Here is a 24,941-nt window from a genome sequence, read left to right on the forward strand (position 1 = left end):
TGGTGTGATTTATTGAGAATTGAACATAAGAATACCGTGGAAGATGTTAGTTTTATCAATCATTCGCTAAAAGGTATGTAAATTTGCTTTTATTTCTCAGCCAGGCTTTCCTCTGTCGTTGTTTACGATGTAAAAATCCGACCAGAACAACACTACCCCGTATATATTGAACTTGAAATTTAACGTATCGTTAGTTTGATCAATGCTTATATTGAAAAGTGCTGCTAGAATCCCATGTTGTGTGTTGAATTGATGAAATTTACCGTTTTCCGTGCAAACTATGTAAAAGTTGGGAAGGTTTTAGTAGAACCGGATAAATAACTTTTTAATAAGGACAAACATAGGATTCTAGCAGCGGTTTTGATTAAACTGAGATGTTTTGCTTTCACTTGGTATGCTTATTTTATTTTGGAAACCGAGGGGTAGTGTTGTTCTATCTCATTTTATGTTAAGGAATATACGTAAGCTATTTATAGTTGTCACGTGATAATTTACCAATGTGGCAGTAATGTACTACCCGATTTTAATGCACTGACATCTATTTTAAAGGATAATACTAAGTTTTTGATCTTATTCAAAATCATTATTTTATTTCACGATTTTGAATATAACAGTCAAAATAAGACGCTTAATTGCCCATATGCTTCCTTAACACCCCCGCGATACAAATGAATGAAGATCAACTGTCCGGATTCATATGAATAGATACTAGTATTACCGATGTGTACCTATACGATTTGTTGTAATGTTTTACAGACGATGATATATATAATAAGTTAAGGCCATCAAGTTCGTTAACAATCCTTACTATTTAGCGTTCACAATTTTATATCAACTGTGAACTTCAAAATAGATACAGGACACGGTAGAAACATGATCCCGTAGAATGTTATTATTGTGTTAGAAAACACATTTAAACTCTTACTGTAAACAATCTATAGTTTTGACAATTGAAGGTCAAACGTAAGTATTCACATTGTAAAATAAATAAATTAATCTGATTTTTGTCTTTATTCCGTATGATGAAGCCATTTATTTATTTAAAAATTGAAAAACGCATACACGTACATGAATCGTATGTAACCAGTAGCCCTTTTCACAAAAAATCTTACGAATTTGCGTAAGATTGTAGTGCTTTATTTACATCGGGTTCGGGGTTCAATAACAATCAGCTGATCAGGTGCGCGAAATCGACAGTTGTACACATACCCTGATTACAGACGGACGTTCACGCCGACACTGCGATCAATACAACTCAGCCTGGTGAGTTATTCACTAACTGGGCACTGTGCATGTTATAAATACATACCTTCACAATAATGGTGTCAGAAGTTGTCGTATAGATCTGTTATTTTTTTTTTCTCAGATTAAATACCCCGCACAATAGTTCGTGCATTTTGGCGCCATAATTGAATTTTTTTTTTCTTGTCTTCCAAATTCGATCGGGAAGATATTTATTCATTTCAATTAAAGTATTAGTATATTATTGAAGGATTTGTATTGTTTTTCTTGATTTTTTTGATTTTTTTTTGTCCTATTGCGTTAGTTACACCTACATGTTTTTTTAAGATCACAACATGACTATTTCGTCGGATTGTCTGATGATTTAGTTTATACATAAAGTAAGACCAATACTGAGAAGGTGTATGCAGGAGTAAACGATCAAAATCATGGCTACTCCTATTGATATCAATAAAGCAACATTTGAAGAGTTAAAAAACATTAGAAATATTGGGGACAAAAGAGCAAAGAAAATTATCGATATTAGAAACATCAAAGGTAAAATTACTTTAGAAGATCTCAAAATCATTCCCTGCATTCCCAGCTCAATTTGGGATGCCTTGGTAGATGAAGGTTTAATTGTTGTACCATCAACTTTAGTAAAAACCAGCAATGTGGAACAATCTGTACACGCAGGGGACACAGAAGGGTCTAGTACACAAGAACAAGACTTACTAAAAAAAATTGATATGTTGAAGAAAGAGCTGGTGGAGAAAGAAGAAATGATAAGAGAAAGAGAGAATGATATCAGAGAAAGAGAGAATATTATCAGAGAAAGAGAGGATGAATTGAAAGAAAAAGACCATACGTTAGATGAAAAAGAGGAAGAGTTATCATTTTGGCAAAAAAGCATGAAAACAACCAGAGAAAAAGGAGATAAAATAGCTGATGAGTTTAAGTTTATGTTTGAAAGGAGAGAGGAAGATTTGAAAGAAAAATTGGCAATCAGAGAGAGAGAATTTGATGAACAGCTACAGACTTTAGAAGATCAGAAAGAGAAAATGAGATTATTAGAAGAGAGAGAGAGATCAGAAAGAGAAGAGTCATTCAGTAAAAGAATGAGAGAAATAGATCAAAGAGAGAAAGAAATAGAAAAGAGAGAACGACAAATGAAAAAAGAAAGAGAGCATGAAGAGTTTATCTCAAACATAAATAGGTTGGCCCCACATAGTGTCTATCACAACCCCATCAGTGAAAAAGTTGAGGACAGAAAAGGTTCAAAAATACAAAACAGTCCCACACCACCCAAGTTGTCAACTTACGATGGAAAAACAGAGTGGAAGCCTTACTACATTCAGTTTAATCATATTGCTAAAAAATACATGTGGAATGAGAGAGAAAAACTTGACAAGATGATTGAATGTTTGAGAGAAAAAGCATTAAAATTCTTTAGTTCTAGACCAGAGAATGTACAAAAGGACTTTAAGTTGTTATGTCAGAAATTTAAAGAAAGGTTTGACAGGAAGGACCAGCCTCACATAATTCGTCGCCAACTGCAAGAGATCCAACAGAAGGCAGACGAAACACTGGAAGAATTTGCAGAAATGATAGAAGATTTATCCACTGAGGCTTATCCAGACAGTCCAGAATTCTTCAGAAGCACCATCACTATCGATGCATTTCTAAGGGGCTGTTTGGAAAAGAGAGCTGCATTAGTCACTTTAGATAAAGATCCAAAAACTTTAGACGAAGCGGTTCAACATATGAAGAGTGCAGTTACGAACCAAAAATTGATCATGGGAACAAAGAAAGATATCAGAAGAGTGACATTTGAAGAAAAAGACAACATACCCGACACAGAAGATGTAAACATTAGACTAGTTAATAAAGTCCTTCCCAAAACAACTCCATCACTAGAATCCAGAATTTTGACCCTTGAAAATGACAACAAAGAGACTAAAAGATTATTGCGAGAAATATTGGAAAGAATGAAAATGAATGAGGTAGAGAGAGAGTCAAGACCCAGATTTAAGTCAACACAAAGATCTCCCATTAAATACAATAGGTCAAGATCTAACAGTTCAGAAAGAGGGAGTGAATGCTTCAAGTGTGGGGAGATAGGGCATTTTGCAAGAAACTGTTCAATGCAAAATAATACATTTTTCAGATCAAGATCGCCATCACAAAACAGATCACCCCCACAATCACCAACAAGGTCCCAGAGAAATTTAAACTCTCTCGAGCTGAGGAAATAGGCCATTCGTCAGCTCAAAGTAATACCCCCAGGCCACAACCACATACTAAATTTAAACATAAAAAACCATCTGAGTACAAAACTCTTTATGTGCCAATTCAAATTCAGAATGTGACGATAGATGCTGTAGTTGATACAGCAGCACAAGTTTCTGTTATCAGTGAAAATCTTTACAAGAGGTTACACCCCACTCCCAAGATCAAAGGTCATGTGCTTCTCAAGGGTATAAGTGGAACTAACATAGATTCTAAGATTTGTCAGAATGTTCCCTTATTATTAGGAAATTTCAAAACCATGTGGAATTTTGCTATATCAAATATAGATGATTCTGTCATATTAGGCCTTGATTTTTTAGAACATAACAAGGTAGATATCAGTTTACAGAATTTTTCTTTGTCTATTGCACAAAATATCATTTCTGCTAAATGTGTTGCTAACAAAAACAAAGAGAGAATTGATATTGAGAGTTCAAATAAAAAAGAGAGTTGTTATACCACCAAGATCTAGTGTATATGCAGAAATCGTGTTTGACAAATCACCGAATTCTGATGTTGTTATAAACCCATGTAGAGATCTAAATGGTTTATTATCACCTAATTGTGTCATTAGTTGTGATCAAAATTTCATTCTGTTGAAGAACCTCACAGATAGATTCATAACTGTGAAAAGAAACTCAGCTGTGGGTATTGGAATGCAATTAGATCAAGTTTTTGAAGTAGAAAATTCAAAATCAAGAGTTGCAGATGAACAAATAGATGTAAGGTCTTTGGAAATTGACAATATCAGCTTAAATCAAATTAAAAGAAAAATTCCATCTTTTTTAATAGATATGTTTGAAAGTTCTATTCAAAATCTTACTGAAAAGCAATCTATTGTATTTGCAAAATTCATCATTTCTTACCAAGAGGTTTTTGCTAAGAATGATTTTGATATGGGTTCATTTAATGGTGAAATACAGCATAGAATTGACACTGGTAATGCAAAACCTATTAGACAAAAGTTAAGGAGAACGCCCTTATGTTTTGAAAAAGAGGAAAAAGAACATTTAGATCAAATGCTAGAAAAGGGTATCATAGCACCATCCTCATCAGACTGGGCTTCATCTCCAGTACTTGTCAGGAAAAAAGATGGTAGTTTGAGATATTGCATTGATTTTAGAGGTTTAAACAAAGTAACTACCAAAGATGCTTTTCCATTACCTAATATGAATGATTGTCTTGAATCATTAAAGGGAAGTTATTTTTTGAGTACCCTTGACATGCAAGCGGCATATTGGAATATTACCGTACATAGAGATGACAAACATAAGACAGCATTTATTACAAAATATGGTTTGTTTGAACACAATAGGCTACCTTTTGGTCTGTGTAACAGCCCAGCAACTTTTAGTAGGATCATTCAGCTGGTATTACAAGGTTTAACATGGACTGAATGTTTAGCTTATTTGGATGACATCTTAGTCTTAGGTTTTGATTTTGAAGATCACTTGGAAAAACTGGGACATGTACTGGCACGTTTCAAACAATACAACCTAAAATTTAAACCAAAGAAATGTCATTTTTTTCAGAAAGAGGTTAAATTTTTAGGTAGAATTGTCAATGGCAATGGAGTTATGATTACACCCGAGAATATTGAAACCATGAAAAATTGGCCTGAACCTAAGAATGTGAAAGAATTAGAGTCTTTTTTAGGATTTATGAATTATCATAGAGATCATGTAAGAAACTTTGCTGAATATGTTGAACCATTACACAAGTTAGTCAGTAAAAAATCAGAGTACAAATGGACTGACCAACATCAGGAAGCATTTAAAAACTTGAAAGATTCTTTTTTATATGCTACACTTTTACACCATCCAGATCCTGATGAGATGTTCATATTAGATACAGATGCTTCAGACAAGTGTATTGGGGCAGAACTGAGTCAAGTTCAAGATGGTATAGAAAAAACAATTTGTTTTGCTAGCAAGGTTCTAACACCACAACAAAGAAAATATTGTACCACAAGGAAGGAACTTTTGTCTATTGTTGTTTTTACAAGACAATTTAGACATTTTTTATTAGGAAGACCTTTTATAGTTAGAACAGATCATAATAGTCTTGTTTGGTTGACCAATTTCAAAAACATTCAAGGTCAGTTAGCTAGATGGTTAGAAGAATTATCACAATACAACATGATCATTCAACATAGGTCTGGTGTAAAGCATCAAAATGCAGATGCATTGTCTAGAATCCCTGATTCAATACCATCATGTAATGACTATAGATCAAATGTCTCTTTAAGTGCTCTTCCTTGTGGAGGTTGCCCATTTTGTACAAGAGCTAGAAAACAATGGGGAACTTTTGAAGATGATGTAGATTATGTAGTCCCTATATCAATCAAATCAACAACAGTAGATTCAATTAGTCCATATTTGGACCAGTCCAGTGAGTCTACAAGTGTACTAGGGGATAAACATAAACTCAAACTTGCTCAAGAACAAGATCCAGACATTAAACAAATAGTATCATGGTTAAAAAATAACTATGAACCATCAAGTCAAGAACTTCAATTATCTAGTAAGACTGTTAGACATTTTTGGTTGTGCAAATCCCAATTACAAATGAGTAATGGCATTCTATACTATCTATGGGAGGATCCTATAACACCAAAAGTAATTTATGTTGTCCCACAGTGTTTACAACAAGAAGTTTTGGAACTCTGTCATGACATTCCACTCTCAGGACATTTAGGTCAAACAAACACATTTGAAAAATTGAGAAAATATGCAATATGGTATCACATGCGTTCAGATTGCAAAGAATATGTAAGATCATGTGAAGTATGTAACAAAAACAAAAAACCTAATGTCAAAGCTAAGTCACAATTGGGACAATATCATTCTGGTGTTCCATTAGAAAGAATACATATGGACATTTTAGGACCTTTACCTGAAACAAAGAATGGAAATAAATACATTTTGATGATTATAGATCAGTTCACAAAATGGATTGAATGCTTTCCTTTACCTAATCAAAAGGCAGAGATTATTGCCAAGAGCTTTGTAGATAATATTATTTGTAGATTAGGATGCCCATTAGAGTTACATACTGACCAGGGAAAAAATATGGACGGTACTATTATGCGTCAAATATGTGAACTTCTACAAATTGCTAAAACAAGAACAACACCATATCATCCTGCATCCAATGGACAGGTAGAAAGATGCAACAGAACTCTTCTACAAGCTTTAAGGTGTTACATTAAAAATAAACAGGATACATGGGATGAGTATTTGCAACAATTAGCGGGCGCATTAAGGGCTTCCAAGAATAGACAAACAGGGTTTACACCTAATGAAATGATGTTGGGTAGGGATGTTATTCAGCCATTAGATATCTTCTTAGGTACTGTAGATCATGAGGAAGATAAAGATTTAAACACATATGTGAAGGATCTTAAATCAAACTTAGAATCTATTCACAGGGAAGCTAGAGAAAATCTTAGAACTTCTCAATGTAGACAAAAGAGAGACTATGATTTAAAATCAGTTCAAAAGACCTATGAGATAGGGGATATTGTATACAAGACAAATCCTGCTACAATTGTAGGTACAAGTCCAAAGTTAAAATCTCCATGGAAAGGTCCCTATGTAATAACAGAGATAAAATCTCCAGTATTATACAAAATTCAAGATCAAAAGAAAGAAGAAGTGATACACCACGACAGAATTAAATTGTGTCAGGACAGAGATAACCCTTTGTGGCTATCAAGATTAAGAAATCAGATTCTTAAAGATCAATACAGTAAAGATACATGTAATTCAGAATTTGACGAGTTAAATCTTGATACAATATTCAGATTACCAGAAAACGGTGAATTATCTGTGGCTCCGCAGTCAATGACGTCGGATAGTCTGATGTCATTGTCTAGTTTAGATCTCGGAGTTACATTTAGTCCATCAACTGGTAACAACCATTCAGGTCCTTCAACGTTAAATAAAAGGGTTAGAAGAAAGCCAGAATATTTGAAAGATTATGATTTAGATATCTAAATCATACTGGTGTTTTAAAAAAAAAAAATAGAATAAATTAAAAATATTCCTCATTTTTAGGACAGAATATAATCAACGACTTGGTTATCATTTGTGTATATATATCAAGGTGTATTGGTTTTATGACTTAATATTCCTATTTCTCTTGGGTCTCCTAATTACAATAGTGTGTTTATGTATTAATAAACATATAGATTTTTTTTAGAAAAAATGTGTATCATGAAGTTTTATTACCAATATTTACTATATGTTATATTTTATAATATTATGTAGTTCATGATGGAGGATGAATTCATACCAGATTATGAATTTGGATCAGACATCGAACCACCAAGTCCGCCTAAAATTCAAGGAGCCACCAAAAGTAAAAAAGGCAAACCATGTCCTGTGTGCTTGGCAAAATTTACGCATGTTAAACGGCATATTATTAAAGATCATTTACCTTGGTATGCTTCACCATCGACATGTTGTTCGGTTTGTCATATTAACTTTGGACAAACACATTTTCTGGATATACACAATCAGAAAAATCACAACAACAATTATACTTCTCAACATTTGGATATTTTTTGGGTTGATTTCATGTTTGGTCTTTTGTTGCGCATAATTCAGATTCTGAAATTGGAAAACTTTGAAAACTTGTACAAATTTATCAACAACGATGAGCGCTTTGAATGTTGCCAGGGATCAGTGTTTAGTGATGAAGATTCAGTAGTTGGAGAAAAATTTCTTAATCACAAGTTCTCTGGTGAAAAAATACCATTGGTTCCATATCCTGTTACAAATGCAGCTTGTCTATTACATTGGAAAATTTTAAGTATCTTAATTAATTTGTCAAATAGTGCTGAATTACTTACAAAAGTGTTCAAAAAATATGTTGTGTGGATACTAGGTTCTTCATTTGTATACTGGAGTGAAAAGCGAGCAACTGAATTAGGAGTCAAAAACTTAGAGTTTGATAAAGATGTTCTTGAGATTTTTTGGAAAGGTGTTAGAGGAATGAAGTGGGAGAGTTTAATAGATATCATTGAATTTTGTAAATCAAAATTTCCAAACCCAGATTTCATTATAATCCATCTTGGTTCCAATGATATAAAATTTGCATGCTCAAAAAGGTTATTTTCACAAATTCAGAGGGATTTAAATGCTGTTATGAAAGAATTTTCTTGGAGTCATATTTTATTTTCAGAAATACTTTCTAGGCTTGTTTGGCGGAACTTAAAATGGACAGAAGGGGAGAAAGAAAGAACGATTATTAATTCAGAAGTTAAAAAAATCTTAGATAGAGAACATTTCATACATCATCCAAAAATTATTGCAAGAAAATCATATTTGTTCAGAGATGATGGTGTTCATCTTTCTGACATAGGAAATGATTATTTGATAGAGGATTTTAAGCTTTGGATAAAGCACTTCATTGTATAGTTCTGTATATTCATTTTGTTTTTATGCGTCTCATTGCTATGGCACACTTATATATTGCTGTCGATACAGTCGGAATGTCTGATTGTTCATAGCTGAATGTAATTTGTGTCATTTGGCAAGCTGGATTGTTTTAATATGTTTTTATAACTTTTTATATACCAGTCCTTTTAAATAAAATGGGGAGGAATGTAGTGCTTTATTTACATCGGGTTCGGGGTTCAATAACAATCAGCTGATCAGGTGCGCGAAATCGACAGTTGTACACATACCCTGATTACAGACGGACGTTCACGCCGACACTGCGATCAATACAACTCAGCCTGGTGAGTTATTCACTAACTGGGCACTGTGCATGTTATAAATACATACCTTCACAATAAGATTTATAGTTAAGAATCTCGTAAGAGAAATATTAAGTCAGTTTCACGAAAGCACTCGTAAGTGAAAAAATTCTCGTACGTCAATTCTTAATGATCGCGCACGTAAGATTACACTTACGACAAAAAGCTTCCCTAACAACGTACTTTCATTTCTGACGCGCATGCTTATGACACATTTCCGTGTTTACATTATTGTCGTCTGTCAAAAATGGAATGCAAAAAGCGAAAACCAAACTGGTCTACTGAAGAAGTAGAAGCTCTTGTCCAGGCCGTGACGGAAAACATAAAAATTATCAAAGGAAAATTCACGCCTTCGTTGACAAATGAGGTGAAGAATCGTTGTTGGGCAGATATAACCGCACAGTAAGTAGGCCTACATATATATTGTATTCTTTCCGTATGGATCCTTAATATATCTGCTATATATATATCTATACTTTTTTATTCAATAAACAGAATGTACTGAATAAATCCATAGATATAAAATTTAATTAATATTATGCTTTATTTATGTTACTCAATACATTGTTATGTTGAGATATCAGCACGGGAAGGGGGATAACACAGGATAGGGAAAACCCGAGTCTATAAATAAACTGATGCGTCTGACAGTTGACAGATTGTTCAAAATTTTATAATAGCTTAAACTCGTACATTATGTAATAAATTAGCATAATGCATACATTTGCAATAGCATCCAATAGTGTGTGTAGTATGTGTAATTTCATCTTGTCAAAATCATAGATACATCTAATTATATGTAATATTCACAAATGCATTTAAATTATTTATATACATTCATCATGATCATGTTAGTGACTTTTTTTTTTAGAAGAGAACTGCTCTCATGTCAATATAATTTTATAAGAATAAATAGAAGCACGTTGAGTTAAATAATGGATAGGAAAATGGATATACTGTACACACACACACACACACACACACACACACACACACACACACACACACACACACACACACATATATATATATATATATATATATATATATATATATATATATATATATATATATATATATATATATATATATATATATATATTAATGCATGGAAGGATGGATGGATGGATGGATGTATGTAACGAATGAATGAATAAAGAACTGATTTATTCAATACATTATATTCTAATTCAATTTAAATGTTTCCTAAGAATGTACAACTATTTAATACCAGTATTAATTTTTCCAGTGTCAATTCAGCAAACTGCTCTAACATCAGTAGGGATGTTAGTGATGTGAAAAAGAAATGGCAGGATTTGAGTAGCCAAACAAAAAAGAGAGAGGCAGAGAGAAGGAGAAGAGTTGGTGGGACAGGAGGAGGTCCCAGTATTGAGGATGATTTAAAATCATGGGAACAGAAGGCATGTTTTAATTAAAACCAAATACTGAAACCTAGTGACAGTCTAAACAATTTATTTGTTTCAAACATAATTGTTACGACCACATTAATTATTCAATTCATTTATTAACTTCTTGCATGTAAGAATGCATGCTGTTAAAATTAATTTGTTTTAATATAAGCTTTAAATAATAGTAATGATATTAATGCTTTGTTGTTACATATATTAAATTATTAATGCTGTTATTTTTTCATTCATTACATATTATGATGTAAAACAAATCATCCCTATATTTGAAATATTAATTAACACTGGTATTAAGATTTTAACTACATGTATATTGCATTCCATTGCAGATTGTTGGAACAATTTCTAGATCAGCAGTAGAGGGGGTGCCTGGAGGGGTGGATACCTCTGAAGTTTCTCAGAGTCTTGTACTTTTGGAGAATGGTACGTACGAACTACATGTTTATAATGTAAACAAAAATTGATGTGAAATTATTCTCATGGCATGATAGTATGCAAATTTTAAAAGAAACTTGACTTGTTCATTTACACTCTGTTCCTGTACACATACATTGTATTCTGTAGGAAATACTGCATTTATACAAGAATCTTTTTTTCTGTCTATGTAAATGAAAATATTTGGATGAACATTTTAATTCAGAAGATAGCTGAAGGTTTCAATTATTTAATCCCAACCTTAATCCATATTTCATAATAGTTTTTTTTCCAATTTGAGAGAGAGAGAGATAGAGAGAGAGAGACAGAGACAGAGAGACAGACAGAGAGACAGAGACATAGAGAGAGAGACAGAGAGATAGAAAGAGAGAGACAGACAGAGAGTTTTTTCTTCATATAATTATTAAACATGTATATTGAATCAGATATGATTGTCAAATAGCAGATATATTTTTGTCAACAATAACATTTCTGAATATATTTCATATCATTTATGATTACATGATTTAAGACAACTCAGTAATATACATGTAATACCAATGATACAAGCAATTTTTACTTTGTCACTTTAAAATTGCTGTTTTGGTGAAAATAAGCAAGTTGAAAAATAATTTTCTGGTCAGTTACTTTTAATTCAATTCTTTATTCATTGACAAGACCAACAATTATTCAAACTATCAATGTCAGATATAGAATTGACAAAAAACTCTATGAAAATTTACAATAATTTTTAATTTGTGATAATAATGCTTTAAATACAAATTTTTAAACAGTTTATAATCAGGAAAAAATGAAATATATGAAGAAATTCATTCACTTCATATAAACTGAAATAATTATCATTTTAAGGCAACAAACACTTTGAAACATTTACTTATAATACTATCATACTAACAATTCTTACTACATGTACATGTTATTGTTATAAACTTCTATCAATATTTATAGCTGTACATGCATATTATTAAAGCTGTTAAAGATTTAATGAAATTTGTCGGTTTTTTCCTTGATAAACAACAATCCAATGTTACAGCTCAACTATACAATTATAATTTACAGATAATTCTATTTCATTTACTAAATCAGAGAGAGAGAGAGAGAGAGAGAGAGAGAGAGAGAGAGAGAAGGATCAAGAGATAGAGCAATTATAGTAAGAGAGAACCAGAGAGAATGAGAGAAAATTGACATAAAGACATACAGACATACACCTTTTATAATGTTACATGTAAAAGAAATAAAATGATATTAAAGTATATTTCACAACTATGTTGAGAATATTTACATTTACATATTCATTTCATATTTGCATTTATATGATCATAATTATCATTTCAAAACGTTCAGACATTTGCTATTTTCATCAACTAAATATCATATTTTCATTTCATTTGATATATGATATTAAGACAAATTGCATGATCAGATTCTGTGTGAGGATACTCACACATGTACTATTTTTTACACAATGTCATAAGAAATTTAAGGAATAATGCATGAATTTATAGATAATTTTCTTAAAACCTCTTAGCAATGGTCTGTCTCACCCTGAAACCATCATTGCCATTTCCTCTATATACAGTGTTGTTGTGCAGAATCTGTATGGGATCATCTGCAGCTTCAAGAGGGAGTCGTCTATTAATTGCCATATTGTGCAGTCTTAGGCAGCATTCAATCATTTTGATGCATTTAGGGGCAGTGAACTGAAGACTTCCTCCAGTTTTATGCAAGCATCTATTTAAAAAGAAAAAAATTATGTTCACATGGAATAGTTATAATTAACATGTCAAGGATGAATCTTGAGGTGGATTTAATTCTTAATTAATTCAAACTGATATACAAAAAAAAATGAACAAACCTGAATCTGCACTTAAGAACCCCAAAAGCCCTTTCCACTGTGTTTCTGGTTGAGCAGTGGGCTTGATTGTAGTTCTCTTCTTTGGTGCCGCTTGGTTCATTGAAAGGAGTTAACAACCATTTTTTTAGGTGATATCCTGAATCTCCCAAAATCCAGGGTCCATTCAAAGTTTCCATCAGTTGAGGTACAGAGGAATTGGTCAATATAAAGGAATCATGAGTTGATCCAGGCCATTTCACAACAGCATTGGTAAAACTGAAATGAATATTAATTAAGCTTGATTAGTTAAACCGAATTATTTCTGCTATAGTTTTTTTTGACTGAGCGGGTGGGTGAGTGTAATATGACTATATTGGAAGTGGACTAATCTAATTAAAATTAGATTTTTGATCCGCTCCAAATAGATCGCTACACATGCACAAAGATCTAATATTAATGAGATTGGGAGTGGCCAAGTGGGTTGGTGAAATCTTTCTCAAAAATTGTTAAAAGAGCAAAAGTTATATGCAATATGATTTTAATGTAAATTTTTAGTCAATGAATACATGTATTTACCGAAGGTCAGCATCCACAACTCCCTGAACATTGATGGAGGGAAAACCCTTTCGGCAGATGAAGTGGGGTTCATCATCTCCTGACATGCCTTGTATGGGTATCAATGTACCATCTATGGCACCTACTACATTTGGAAAATGAGCGATCTTGTAGAACCCATCCTTCACTCTCTTTAGTTCCTCCGGTGTGCTTGGGAAAGTTATGTTGTTCAGCTGCTGACATAAAGCTAGGCAGACAGAATGCAATATCCTGGATGATGATGGAACAGAGACTCCATGCAGGTCTGCCACTTCAGACAAGTAGTCTCCCTTAGCCAAAAATCGAAGAGTGATCAACCCCTGAGAAAAGAGACATTTACACAAATGTTTTAGTGGGGTGTTACAGATGAGGAGGGGGAGGGGGAGGGGGAAAGAGATATGAAAGAATTCTAAAGCAGTTTTTTTTTAATCAGTTGACCTTAAGGTCAATGGGCTGGGAAAAAAAAACATTTTTACACAAAAAATGTCTTTGGAAATTGGGGAAGGTGGTGATTTTCAACTATGTAAATACATGTATGTGTACATCTAAAATATCACTTTTGGACAGGAAGGAGTAAAAATTTGTTTGTTTTTTTTAACGTTATGTATACTAAGATAGGTGCATTTGTCTACATGTAAAATACATTTGAAAGAAAAATTTGGGTTTTTTTTCTGCAAAAAATGGGTTTATTTTTATATATAGTCAGGTTGCTTAATATAATGTTATTTCATAAAATCAGACAGCAAAATTGCTGCAAATTCATGAATTTAATGATTATTAAAATTGATTAAAACTGTTTTGAAGTATTTATTCTTATCCCCGTAATTAACTATAGCTTAATTAAACCTATTAGTTGTCATCAGGATAGGAAATTCCTACTTTCTAAGCCAATTTACTCAAGTGATGGCCATTCTACACCTTTAAGAGGGAGTTTACTCCCCTTCATGTACATACACTGTACCATATAGTATTATAAAAGTAGTATATAAAAATAATTGTTTACATTGTACTTTTTGTTGCAAAAATCTCACGAATATGAAGATGTATATTGATGGGACAGTAACTTTTTTTTTAGCCTAATGGCATGGGACACATGGGTTTTTTTTTAATGTGAAAGCCATGGGACATGTCAATTTTTTTAATGAATATTTTTTTTTAAACCGGTCCCAACATTGTGATAAATTTTGCCTGTTCCCTAATAATCGAAACATAGGCTATCATTTGAGATATAGATAGTTTAAGGCTGTGCTTAGCCTACACTTGTAGGAATATATATTTGTAAGCTGAGAAATATAGAAAAGAAAATACATTAATAAACTCTTCTGCTTCTTATATTTTTGTTATTAGTAGTGAGGTAAAATGATAATAATTTTGGAGTTGATAAAGTTGTGATAGATCAATACTGACAGGTGCCTGTTTATTTATATTGATGAATTGTCTTTCCAATGCCACATGGGGCGAAATTACAGAGGACCGAAAACATTGCCAGTACAATTTCACTACGAGCCGTTAACTCTCTATGAAATTGAGATAAAAAAGAAGTTTAAATCATAAACTTACTTGGATATAAACAGGAATCGCACATGATCTAGAGGTTGGATGCTGTACAGTATCATTTACCAAATCAGTCAAGAGAAGAATTTCTCGCCGAGGAAAACGGTATCGTGCAACCAAATCTAGGTCCGTATATCTATCTAGTGGGTTAATTCGGTCCCGAAAAATACGTTCTCGTCGCAATGCACGATCGTTTTCAAAAAGCAGAAAAAAGGCAGCCATTTTTGTTGTCAATTAATAATCTTACGACAAGATATTTGCACTTAAGTTTTTATTTTTACACTTAAGAGAGGGTATAAGCTCTCGTAAAGTTACGACAAATTTTACACGTAAGAATCTCGTAAGATTTTTCGTGAAAATGAACAAAAACTTAAGTTTCCACTTACGATAAAAATTAATCGTAAGATTTTTTGTGAAAAGGGCTACAGGTCTTTTTTTTTTTACATTATAATGTTGACTAGAAAATGCAAGGTTTAGACTTAAAATGGATAAACTAGAAACCGTGTATTTAGGTTCAAACGAAAAAGCAGACAGAAAAATCAGCTTGAGAAAGAAGTTCTACCGGTAAATTGAACCGATGTAAAGAAAAATGACACGAGCCATTGTGAGCTCTATATCTTACATGTATCTCTTTGACTGACACTCAAATTATGGTTTATTAGAAAAGCATGACCAAAGCATAATAAACAATAATAATCGAAAAATAAAATGTTACCAAATCGTGACCATTTCTCCTTAAATACATTGATAATTATATAATACAGATATTTAAAAAAGCTTATTCGTTTATTTTTATCAGTCCAGATATTGTATGTTTACAGGTCACTGATTATATATTAAATAAGTGGTAAAGATTGTTGGGCAAACAAAAATTAAAAACAGCCAAACAAATAATCAATTTAGGTATAAAAAAGTGTAGACAAGTTTCTAAACTGATTTTACATGTAAGTTTTTCTTGCTGAAGACAATTTCATCTAATAGGGTATCTAAAAAATGTATTATAGATAAATTTTTGAAATTATTTACGCATTTTTTGAGATATCGTATTAATAAAAAGAACAAAGCAGGCACAGAATTTCCAATGGCAAGAATGAGCGCATCAGTGGCTAGAAAATCTGCAACAAACGATTCGTGTGATTTTTGAAATGAATTATTCGAAATTGTCTTTTTATTGTTTTTCCAAGACAAATGTATCGATTTCTTTTTTAAAAATCGCAAAGAAATAGTCGATATTAATAAATCATATTCAGAACTCTTTTGCATAACGGTACACAAAGAAAGAATTGTTGTTTGTTTTAATCCAAGATGGCAAATGTTTTGGAAAAGATAACGTCTGTTGTAAGTGTTTTGCCATAACCATCTAAGATTGGATGCTATTACAATGTCAAAATGAAATTCACAATTGATATATTTATTTTGCTTGCTTTGAACCTTATTTCCTACTTTTGTTGATAGTCCTGTACATGTATTTTCATTATATATTATAAGCATTGGTTAATAGTAAAAATGTCATACAAAGGCCAAACGTAGATGACACGTTTGCATTTATTTCCGTAGTGAGTCAGTAACTAACATAATAAGTAATATTATGGAGAAATATGGAACGCCTTGGCTGCCTTATGTTAGATGATTTTATTATATGCTGTGGGTCTATTATTATATGCTGTGGGTTCATAATTATATGCTGTGGTTTCATAATTATATGCTGTGGTTTCATTATGATATGTTGTGGGTTCATAATTATATGCTGTGGTTTTATTATTATATGCTGTGGTTTCATTATTATATGCTCTGGGTTCATAATTATATGCTGTAGGTTCATAATTATATGCTGTGGATTCATAATTATATGCTCTGGTTTCATTATTATATGCTGTGGATTCATAATTATATATGCTGTCGATTTAGTCGAAACTAGCTATTCGAATCCGGATTTCTCGTTTTATAGTTTACATTTACAAGCACTTTCAACTGACACCAAGGACAATGATCTTGTGACCTTGAATGAGACCCATATGCTAAAAATTGCTTTTTAGAGCTTTGTTGTCGCCGGGTGCATAGTGTTTCACAAAAACATCCTGTTTCTATTTATCAATATAATACTTTCAGACAAAGCAGAAAATGCGTTTGTGTTCTAAATTCTTTTATTTTTTTTAACTACAATAAAAATGATTAAAATACTGAGTATACAAAATTGATTTCTTGTTTAATTTATTATATCAACTATAATAATTAAATTGTTGATGTTTAAGATTCTTTAAAGGGAGTGTGCTATTAAAAATCAAGTACAAGCTTGAGAATATATACCGTCATTTGAGAGTACGTTACTGTAAGTCCAAATAGCTCAAAAAATTCTATGTCTCGGCATCTCTCTCAGCGCAGCCGTACGTGTTTGCTCACGAATTCTATAAGGACACATTTTTATGCGTCCGAATCGTATATTGTTTTTGTCCTGTTTGTCTGTCTGTTGTCAACTTTAACCTTAGCCATAACTTTTGAACTATAGGAGATAGAGACTTCGTATTTGGTATGCATACTTCACTAATTAGGTGCTTTTAAATGACACATAGGACAATGAGTTTGTGACCTTAACTGTGACATATATGCTAAAAAATTGTTTTTTCGAAATTTGTTGCCGCCGGGCTCATAGTGTTTCACAAACGCATCTGATTTTAATTTGATGATTTGTTTGCCCTCTAAATGTAACGTTACTGTATTTTTTTTATGGATCCGCAATCATATTTTTATTAAGAGGGTGAGAAAATTATGATCTTAAAATCATGTAATTTGATAAATTATAAGTAGTTCTTCAAAGGGAAAAAGCCAAATTAACCAAAATAAATACAAGATGTGTTTGTGAAACACTGATGTCCCAGAATGGCAGCGTGTGGCGAGGGTTGAAGTTTCTCTAATGCAAGTCAAACTCCAAAGGTCAAGGTCAAAAGACAAAATTTGTTGTTATCCAAAGGAAGAGCTTGAAACGAGAAATACATCTATAAAATAGGAAAGCCCTAGTGCTAAATGTTCAAAAGTTATGACCAAGGTTCAAGTTTTTGAAAAATGGGTCAAACTCTCGGGTCAAGGTAAAACATATACCTACTGAAAGGTCTTGTCAGAATGTATACATATGTGAAGTTTGAAAGCCATAGCACCAATTTTCAAAAGTTATGGCCAAGGTAAAAGTGTGAAAATGTTTGTAAAAGTTGATCAAACTTCATGGTCAAAAGGTCAAATTTGGTGTTTCCGCAAAAAAGGCCTGGTCATAAGGAATACTTTTGTAAAATATGAAAGCCAGAGCCCAAACCACTCAAAAGTTATGTGCAATTTTAAAGTTTTTGCGGACAAACAGACAGACCGATGAACAGAAAGGGCAAAAACTATGTACCCCCCAAATCTTCGATGACAGTGGCATAAAATAAAACTGCTATTGCATAAGAATATTGCACGTACTCTATTACCACTACACTGATTAGGATCCCCACCCGCAAAATTGAATCTGTGTTGGATTTCCGGGCATTGGGCGAGGCTGAATGCACATCTCTACTTCAGTTCCTCAAACAAATAAAAGATAGTGTTTTCAACATTGTACGAAAGACGAATAGGGCCACATAAAAAAATATTTTTATCTCGTAATTACGAGAAAAGATCTCGTTATTACGAGTTTATTATCTCGTTATTACGAGAAAAGATCTTGTTATTACGAGATAATTTTCTCGTTATTACGAGAAAAGATCTCGTTATTACGAGTTAGTTATCTCGTAATTACGAGAAAAGATTTATATGAAATGTTGCGTTTCTAAAAAGACCTCCTAGTCGACTGGATCACCCATTCAGTCTAACTTTTTTCTTTCCAGAAGCGTTGATCTAATTTTGATTAATTCTTAGATAACAACGATCATTTTTCATTAATTTTTACATAAAATGATCGGATTTGACATTTTATCTTAATGAATACGTGGAAAGAGTTTTCAACATATATCATAATCCCACTCCGAAGTAAATACCAGGTAAACCTATAGTCGTAAAAACACAATTCTATTAGTTACAGATGATTTTAATGACTATATAGTTTCAATAATGGATATACAGGATTTACCCGAATTGTATTTTATATTTTCATACACAACCTACATGCATATTGAAAATAATTGATTTTGTATATTAAAACTTTGTAGTCTGAAAACAAATAACATGTATCCTTCTTATTGATAAACAGTTCAATGAATTTATTAATCAATCTGCTTTCCTACATTTTCTTAAATATCTTTAAAACTGCTTGGTCTGACTTTATATCAAATTATGTGTAAAAAAAAAAAACACTGCAGTACTATTCCAGCTGTATTATTGTCTGTGCATCTTAAGAACATCACCAGTCTGCTAAAACCATCTATTCCGCCAACAATTATGAATCGTCAACGCACAAGTTTATTATTAGTGTCTAAGTGCCATAAATGGTTTGGGCCCGTTACATTAAAAACACGTCTGTGTAGTCTGCCAGCTTGTCTCTCACAAACACCACGTTCATCCATTCGATGTATGCTTTCTCTTAGTCTCCACCTAGGAACCCTTATCCCTTTTAAAGTTATCATCTGTCTTAAGAGATTTTCTCCACAGAGGGGGAAATCTTTTAAAATTTCCCCGAGTTTTAAATCGAGGTCATTGTCGGATATTTCTGAAAAATTCATTTTACTAAGTCCATACTGTGCCATTCTTCTGTAAATCGTTCTTTTTGACACTGAGAGAAGGTTTGAAATGTAAGTAATTGTGCATCCATTTTTGAGGAACATTTCTAATACTGTTGTTAGAGTATCATACATCGGAGGACCACACTGAGGCCATACCTTTTTTGGCTTTTCAGTTCCATATTTCACACACTCGTTTCTAATCTCATCATATCCCTTGTATTTGAGATCCCCAAAGTTTGGAATTCGTGTGCAGATAATTTACATACAATATCTGTGGTTATTTTTTCAGCCCTGAACCTGTCGTGAAACAGATGTAAGTTTAAATCCTCCAATACCTTTCCTATCAACCCTGTGGAATCTGCCGCCATTTTGTTTAGGAACATTTATAATAAGAGCCCCTGTGTAAAATTTAAGTATACCAGCATATAATAATGAACCCACATTATATAATAAATGAACCAAAGTATATAATAATGAACCCACAGCATATAAATATGAACCCACAGTATATAATAATGAAACCACAGCATATAATAATGAACCCACAGCATATAATTATGAACCCACATCATATAATTATGAACCCACAGCATATTATAATGAAACCACAGTGTATAATAATGAAACCACAGCATATAATTATGAACCCACAGCATATAATAATGAAACCACAGCATATAATAATGAAACCACGGCATATAATTATGAACCCACGGCATATAATTATGTACCCACAGCATATAATAATGAACCCACAGCATATGATAATGAAACCACAACATATAATTATGAACCCACAGCATATAAATATGAACCCACAGCATAGACCCACAACATATAATTATAAAACCACAGCATATAATTATAGAACCACAGCATATAATTATAGAACTACAGCATATGATAATAGAACCACAGCATATAATTATAGAACCACAGCATATAATGATAGACCCACAGCATATAATAAGGGAACCACAGCATATAATTACAAACCTACAGCATATAATGATAGACCCAAAGCATATAATTATAGAACCACAGCATATAATTATAGACCCACAACATATAATAAAATCACATAACATAAGGCAGCCATGGCGTTCCATATAGTCAGTAACTAACCTAATAAATGTTATGTTTTACCGAGGACTATCAAGTGACGTATTTATTCACAAATTGCGATGATCTACGCAAAACCATGTACAAGATTCCTGACATCTCGTCCAATTTAACACATTTAAACTCTTCAAAATTTACAATCTCACCTTTCAAATAGTCTTTGAAAATCTTTGCTTCACCCATGTTCACTTACAATGTTTGTTGCTATTCAATTTTATACGTTTTCTCCCTTTCCTCTGCAGAGATTTGAGCAAATGTCGACGCTGCCATTTTGTTCTGCTCCAGACAAAACAATGTGACGTCAATATTCTAAGGGCAACTACTCTAATTTTAAAGAATTTCAAAGGGCAACTACTCCAAATACCTTAAGAACGTACGGCATGCGGTTTATGTATTAAATACTATGAAATGTCGAAATGAGTAAGCGAAGCGTCGGCTAATGGCGGCCATATTGCCTAATATTATTTCTCACAGTACAAATATAGAGATATATGAGGCAATCACGTGCTATGTTTAAACCAATGAAAGTGTGACAATTCAGTCCAAGGGTAAAAAAGTACAAGTATTGAACAGACACAAATTTTGCACAGACAGACTTATGGACAAGATAATTCCTATAACCCTCCCTCTCCCCCCTAACAAAAAAAACTTTGTTTAGGGGTGGGGTTGGGCTTTTAAATAATGTCTAGGTATTGTTGGGGTTCATCAAAGTATCAATAAGGCTTACTTAGGTATCATTACAGCTAAAATACGGTATCATTGGTAAGTTAATGTTATTCAGGGTCTGGTTGGGGTTAATTGTTCATTAAGTAAAGGTACATTCGTGTATCAATGAGATTTATTGCCGTATCATTTGGAAAATTAAAATCCATTGGTGAATGAATCATTGCACAGAGCTCATTTCAAGGTTATTGTGGTTCGTGAGGGTATCAACGAAATTTGGTTGGGATAACAATGGGTTCATTGGAAAATCAATCGGTGAAAAAACGCCGCGTAGTTGAAATTTCATTCATTGGTGTAGCATGATATGTTGGTACATAAAATTCATTAAGTGTATTGATTATGAACAAACTTAGTATCATTGGGGTATCTCAAAGTTCACTGGGGTGTCATTGGGGTTCATTGGGGTATCATTGGGGTTCATTGGGGTAAAAAGACGCACCCCGGTTCATGAATGAAGATACATGTACATATCTGGAGAACGCATATGTGTGATCCAAACTGGCACAGTTTTTCTTGACGATAACTTATTTAATATTAAAAGGGTTTTGACAGATATATATGCACTTTTTTGTACAAACATCCAAATATTAGGGTTTTTAAAAAAATAAAACCCCCTATGATTCAAAAAGAATTGTCCAATTATACCCTTTTTGCTCTGCTTTAATCAATAAAGATAATATGATAGAATATTTGATTTAATGTGAAGAATGCATTCAAAAGGATCTTTGGTCGTGTTTTAAAGATTCATTGACATACAATTGATGATTCGCGATCTTAGATACTTATTCAATACACACAGCAGTTAATCGAACGAATGCATTTAACTTTAAGAAAAAATTGTAAAGGTAAACCACATTGTTCTTTATACATGTATAATGCTAGATATATAATCACAGTTTGCCATGTGAAAATTTTTTATCAAGTAATTGTAATGAGCAAATGTATTGTAATTACTCTTTAAATTTATGATTGAAAAGATACCTTTCATGTAGGTTTGAATTGCTGTGATGGACTTTTATGAATGAATCATTGACATAGTTTTGCGCCCCGGATGAGTAATCTTCAAGGTAGCATATTCTAGACTGTTTCTTTGACTTACAGATTGTAAGTAGTGAATACATTAAACTTCATTTATAATATAAGTATTGTAACATTATAAATACAACATGACATTGAAATTGAAATAAGAATTAAACTACCAATAATTTTTGTGTAAGAATTTAAAACAAAATTCACGAATGTCTTATTATGGCTATGATATGTTTTGTGTTTGTATTGTAGGTTCCAAATTTCTTCGATTCAGCTGTTCAAATGTAAAGCATAATTAATACTTTAATATAAAACAAATAAAAACGAATATCGTTGTATACACGTTGGTAATGCAGCATTTTAATAAACTTGTATGGGCTTCAAATAGCCTTCGAGATTAGAACCATGGGAAAAGATATTTTTTTCGGTGGTGTAAGTGATTATTTCTTATCTTTATTATTGTTAGAAGCATTAGCAAGATAAATAGATTTAAGTCTCGAATTTTATAGCAATGCCTGACAGGAAATGGCTCAGTTGTGTTTTGGTTCGCAGGGTCCTCAAATATCAAATCACCTTTAAATGCTAAACATGCTTACATGCCGCGTCAATGTTGGAGATGCCCAAAAGTAATGCATATTAACCAGTAATAGAATAAAATACATGAACATTTTAAATGTTGCTACCCGATGTACATTCCATCAAACGATGAGTTTGCCTGACTAAACGTAGTTTATCGGACACACATTAGTGGAAAGTCCAAAATGACAAAGCATATGTTCTATCCAAAAAAAAAAAACAGCCCGTGGGTTGATATAATTATGCAAGGACAGTCCAAATATGAAGGAGTATGCTATAATATAATCTAATGTAACATATTATAAAACTATACCACTGTCCGATGCTTCAGCGAAGAAGTCCAGTCGTTGACTGAGCATTTGGAAGTAGAAGATGAAGGCACTTACACCCTGGATGTTATGTTTTTTTCTCATAATAACGACTGCAAACTCTACGAATTTAAGAGGTTATACAGATATATAAATACGTATGAAAACCTTTGAAAATTTAGACCAATACACTTAATTTGCAAATGGAAATTGCTTGACCTGGAATGTATTTGCAGTTGTAGGCGATGAATGTGTGTACTCGAAGATTGACCAAATTCTCAACGCAAAGTTTAATAAAACAACACAGATTTGTTGTCGGTCAGGTGTCCATGCGAGATATCGAGAGGAAATGGAAATTGGTTGTTGTGGTGGCAAGTATTAAAACAATGTTTGAACAACTCGAAATGTTGTCTATATACGGAATAATTTTCACGTGAGCAAATCGCAATTTGAAAAAAAAGAAAGATAGAATATTTAAAAGATTTTTGGCTTTTAACTTATGGAAGAAAAAATATTTTTGTACTATATTTTTGTTGTAATTTTATCTTATGTGAATTGAAATTGTTGATTGCTGATTTCAGAAGGAATTTACGAACTTCAAATAGAATTGTGTTACAACGATCAAGTGTACGTAAAGGAAATGCAAACAAACTGTGATTGCAAGTGTGGTAAGTTTATCCTTTTATCATGCAGTAAATAACTCTTGTCGTTTCAAACAGTGTATATATTTGATTTTCTACATTTAATTAGTATTTGACGAAGAAAATAGCTTTCAAACACTGTAAAAATTGACTAGCACATAAAGTTTGTTGAGGTTATTTCTTTTTACAAATTTAATTGCATCATTTCCAAAAAAGGAAAACAAGAATGAATATCAAATAAAAAGAATTATTGTTTACATTTAATCTTTATTCTCTCCAAAAATATCCCTTAAGGCTTCTTTCGGATTATCATGTTAAAAAATCTTAATTTTATTTGTCATTCTATTTTTTCATTTTATAGGAAAATCAAATTTTGAGAAGGACGAGAACAGAGTGAAATCAGGTGTGCCTAAAGTTGGCTCACTGCGGACTCGTCATAACCGTTGGAAAGAGTTGAACAGTTTGAGAGAAAGGTAAAAGTAAAAATTTTCATAAATGTGTCAATTTGAATATGCGATAGATTGATTTTAAAGCTGTAAAAGATTTAGAGTAATTATAATAAATTTGTCTTAAAATTCATGTCAATATATATTTTCGTAGGTGCAGAAAGAAATATCGAAGCAACTCTAAAATTTTGTTTTGCATCTGGAAGTTACGGAAAACGAAATCTAAAAACATCAAACATATCTTAATATCCATACTTAGTGGCAAATCCTTTTTTATAAGAGTTTAATTATGA

General features: G+C 32.4%; 4 protein-coding genes and 1 pseudogene across 4 annotated transcripts; 4 read left to right on the forward strand and 1 right to left on the reverse strand.

Moving 5' to 3' along the window:
- Window positions 1-1,670: 1,670 nt before the first annotated feature.
- Window positions 1,671-5,832, forward strand: LOC128185397 (apical junction molecule-like). The gene is made up of 4 exons (XM_052854999.1): window positions 1,671-3,224; window positions 3,389-3,494; window positions 5,335-5,412; window positions 5,759-5,832. The coding sequence occupies exons 1-4, from the start codon at window positions 1,671-1,673 to the stop codon at window positions 5,830-5,832; spliced, it is 1,812 nt and encodes a 603-aa protein (XP_052710959.1).
- A 1,883-nt stretch (window positions 5,833-7,715) lies between these two features.
- On the forward strand, window positions 7,716-9,124 carry LOC128186023 (uncharacterized). The gene has a single exon (XM_052855751.1). The coding sequence runs from the start codon at window positions 7,785-7,787 to the stop codon at window positions 8,931-8,933; it is 1,149 nt and encodes a 382-aa protein (XP_052711711.1). The 5' UTR covers window positions 7,716-7,784; the 3' UTR covers window positions 8,934-9,124.
- A 221-nt stretch (window positions 9,125-9,345) lies between these two features.
- On the forward strand, window positions 9,346-11,224 carry LOC128186025 (uncharacterized). Its single transcript, XM_052855754.1, has 3 exons — window positions 9,346-9,676; window positions 10,524-10,695; window positions 11,031-11,224. Exons 1-3 carry the CDS (start codon window positions 9,522-9,524, stop codon window positions 11,163-11,165), a joined length of 462 nt encoding a protein of 153 aa, XP_052711714.1. The 5' UTR covers window positions 9,346-9,521; the 3' UTR covers window positions 11,166-11,224.
- Window positions 11,225-11,234: 10 nt separating this feature from the next.
- LOC128186024 (putative nuclease HARBI1) lies at window positions 11,235-15,546 on the reverse strand. Its single transcript, XM_052855752.1, has 4 exons — window positions 15,125-15,546; window positions 13,547-13,884; window positions 12,992-13,246; window positions 11,235-12,867 (listed from the first exon to the last, which is right to left on the reverse strand). Exons 1-4 carry the CDS (start codon window positions 15,338-15,340, stop codon window positions 12,651-12,653), a joined length of 1,026 nt encoding a protein of 341 aa, XP_052711712.1. The 5' UTR covers window positions 15,341-15,546; the 3' UTR covers window positions 11,235-12,650.
- A 7,959-nt stretch (window positions 15,547-23,505) lies between these two features.
- On the forward strand, window positions 23,506-24,941 carry LOC128186026 (uncharacterized; annotated as a pseudogene).

The sequence above is a fragment of the Crassostrea angulata genome, chromosome 5 (genome assembly GCF_025612915.1).
Source record: "Crassostrea angulata isolate pt1a10 chromosome 5, ASM2561291v2, whole genome shotgun sequence".
Lineage (NCBI taxonomy): Eukaryota > Metazoa > Mollusca > Bivalvia > Ostreida > Ostreidae > Magallana > Magallana angulata.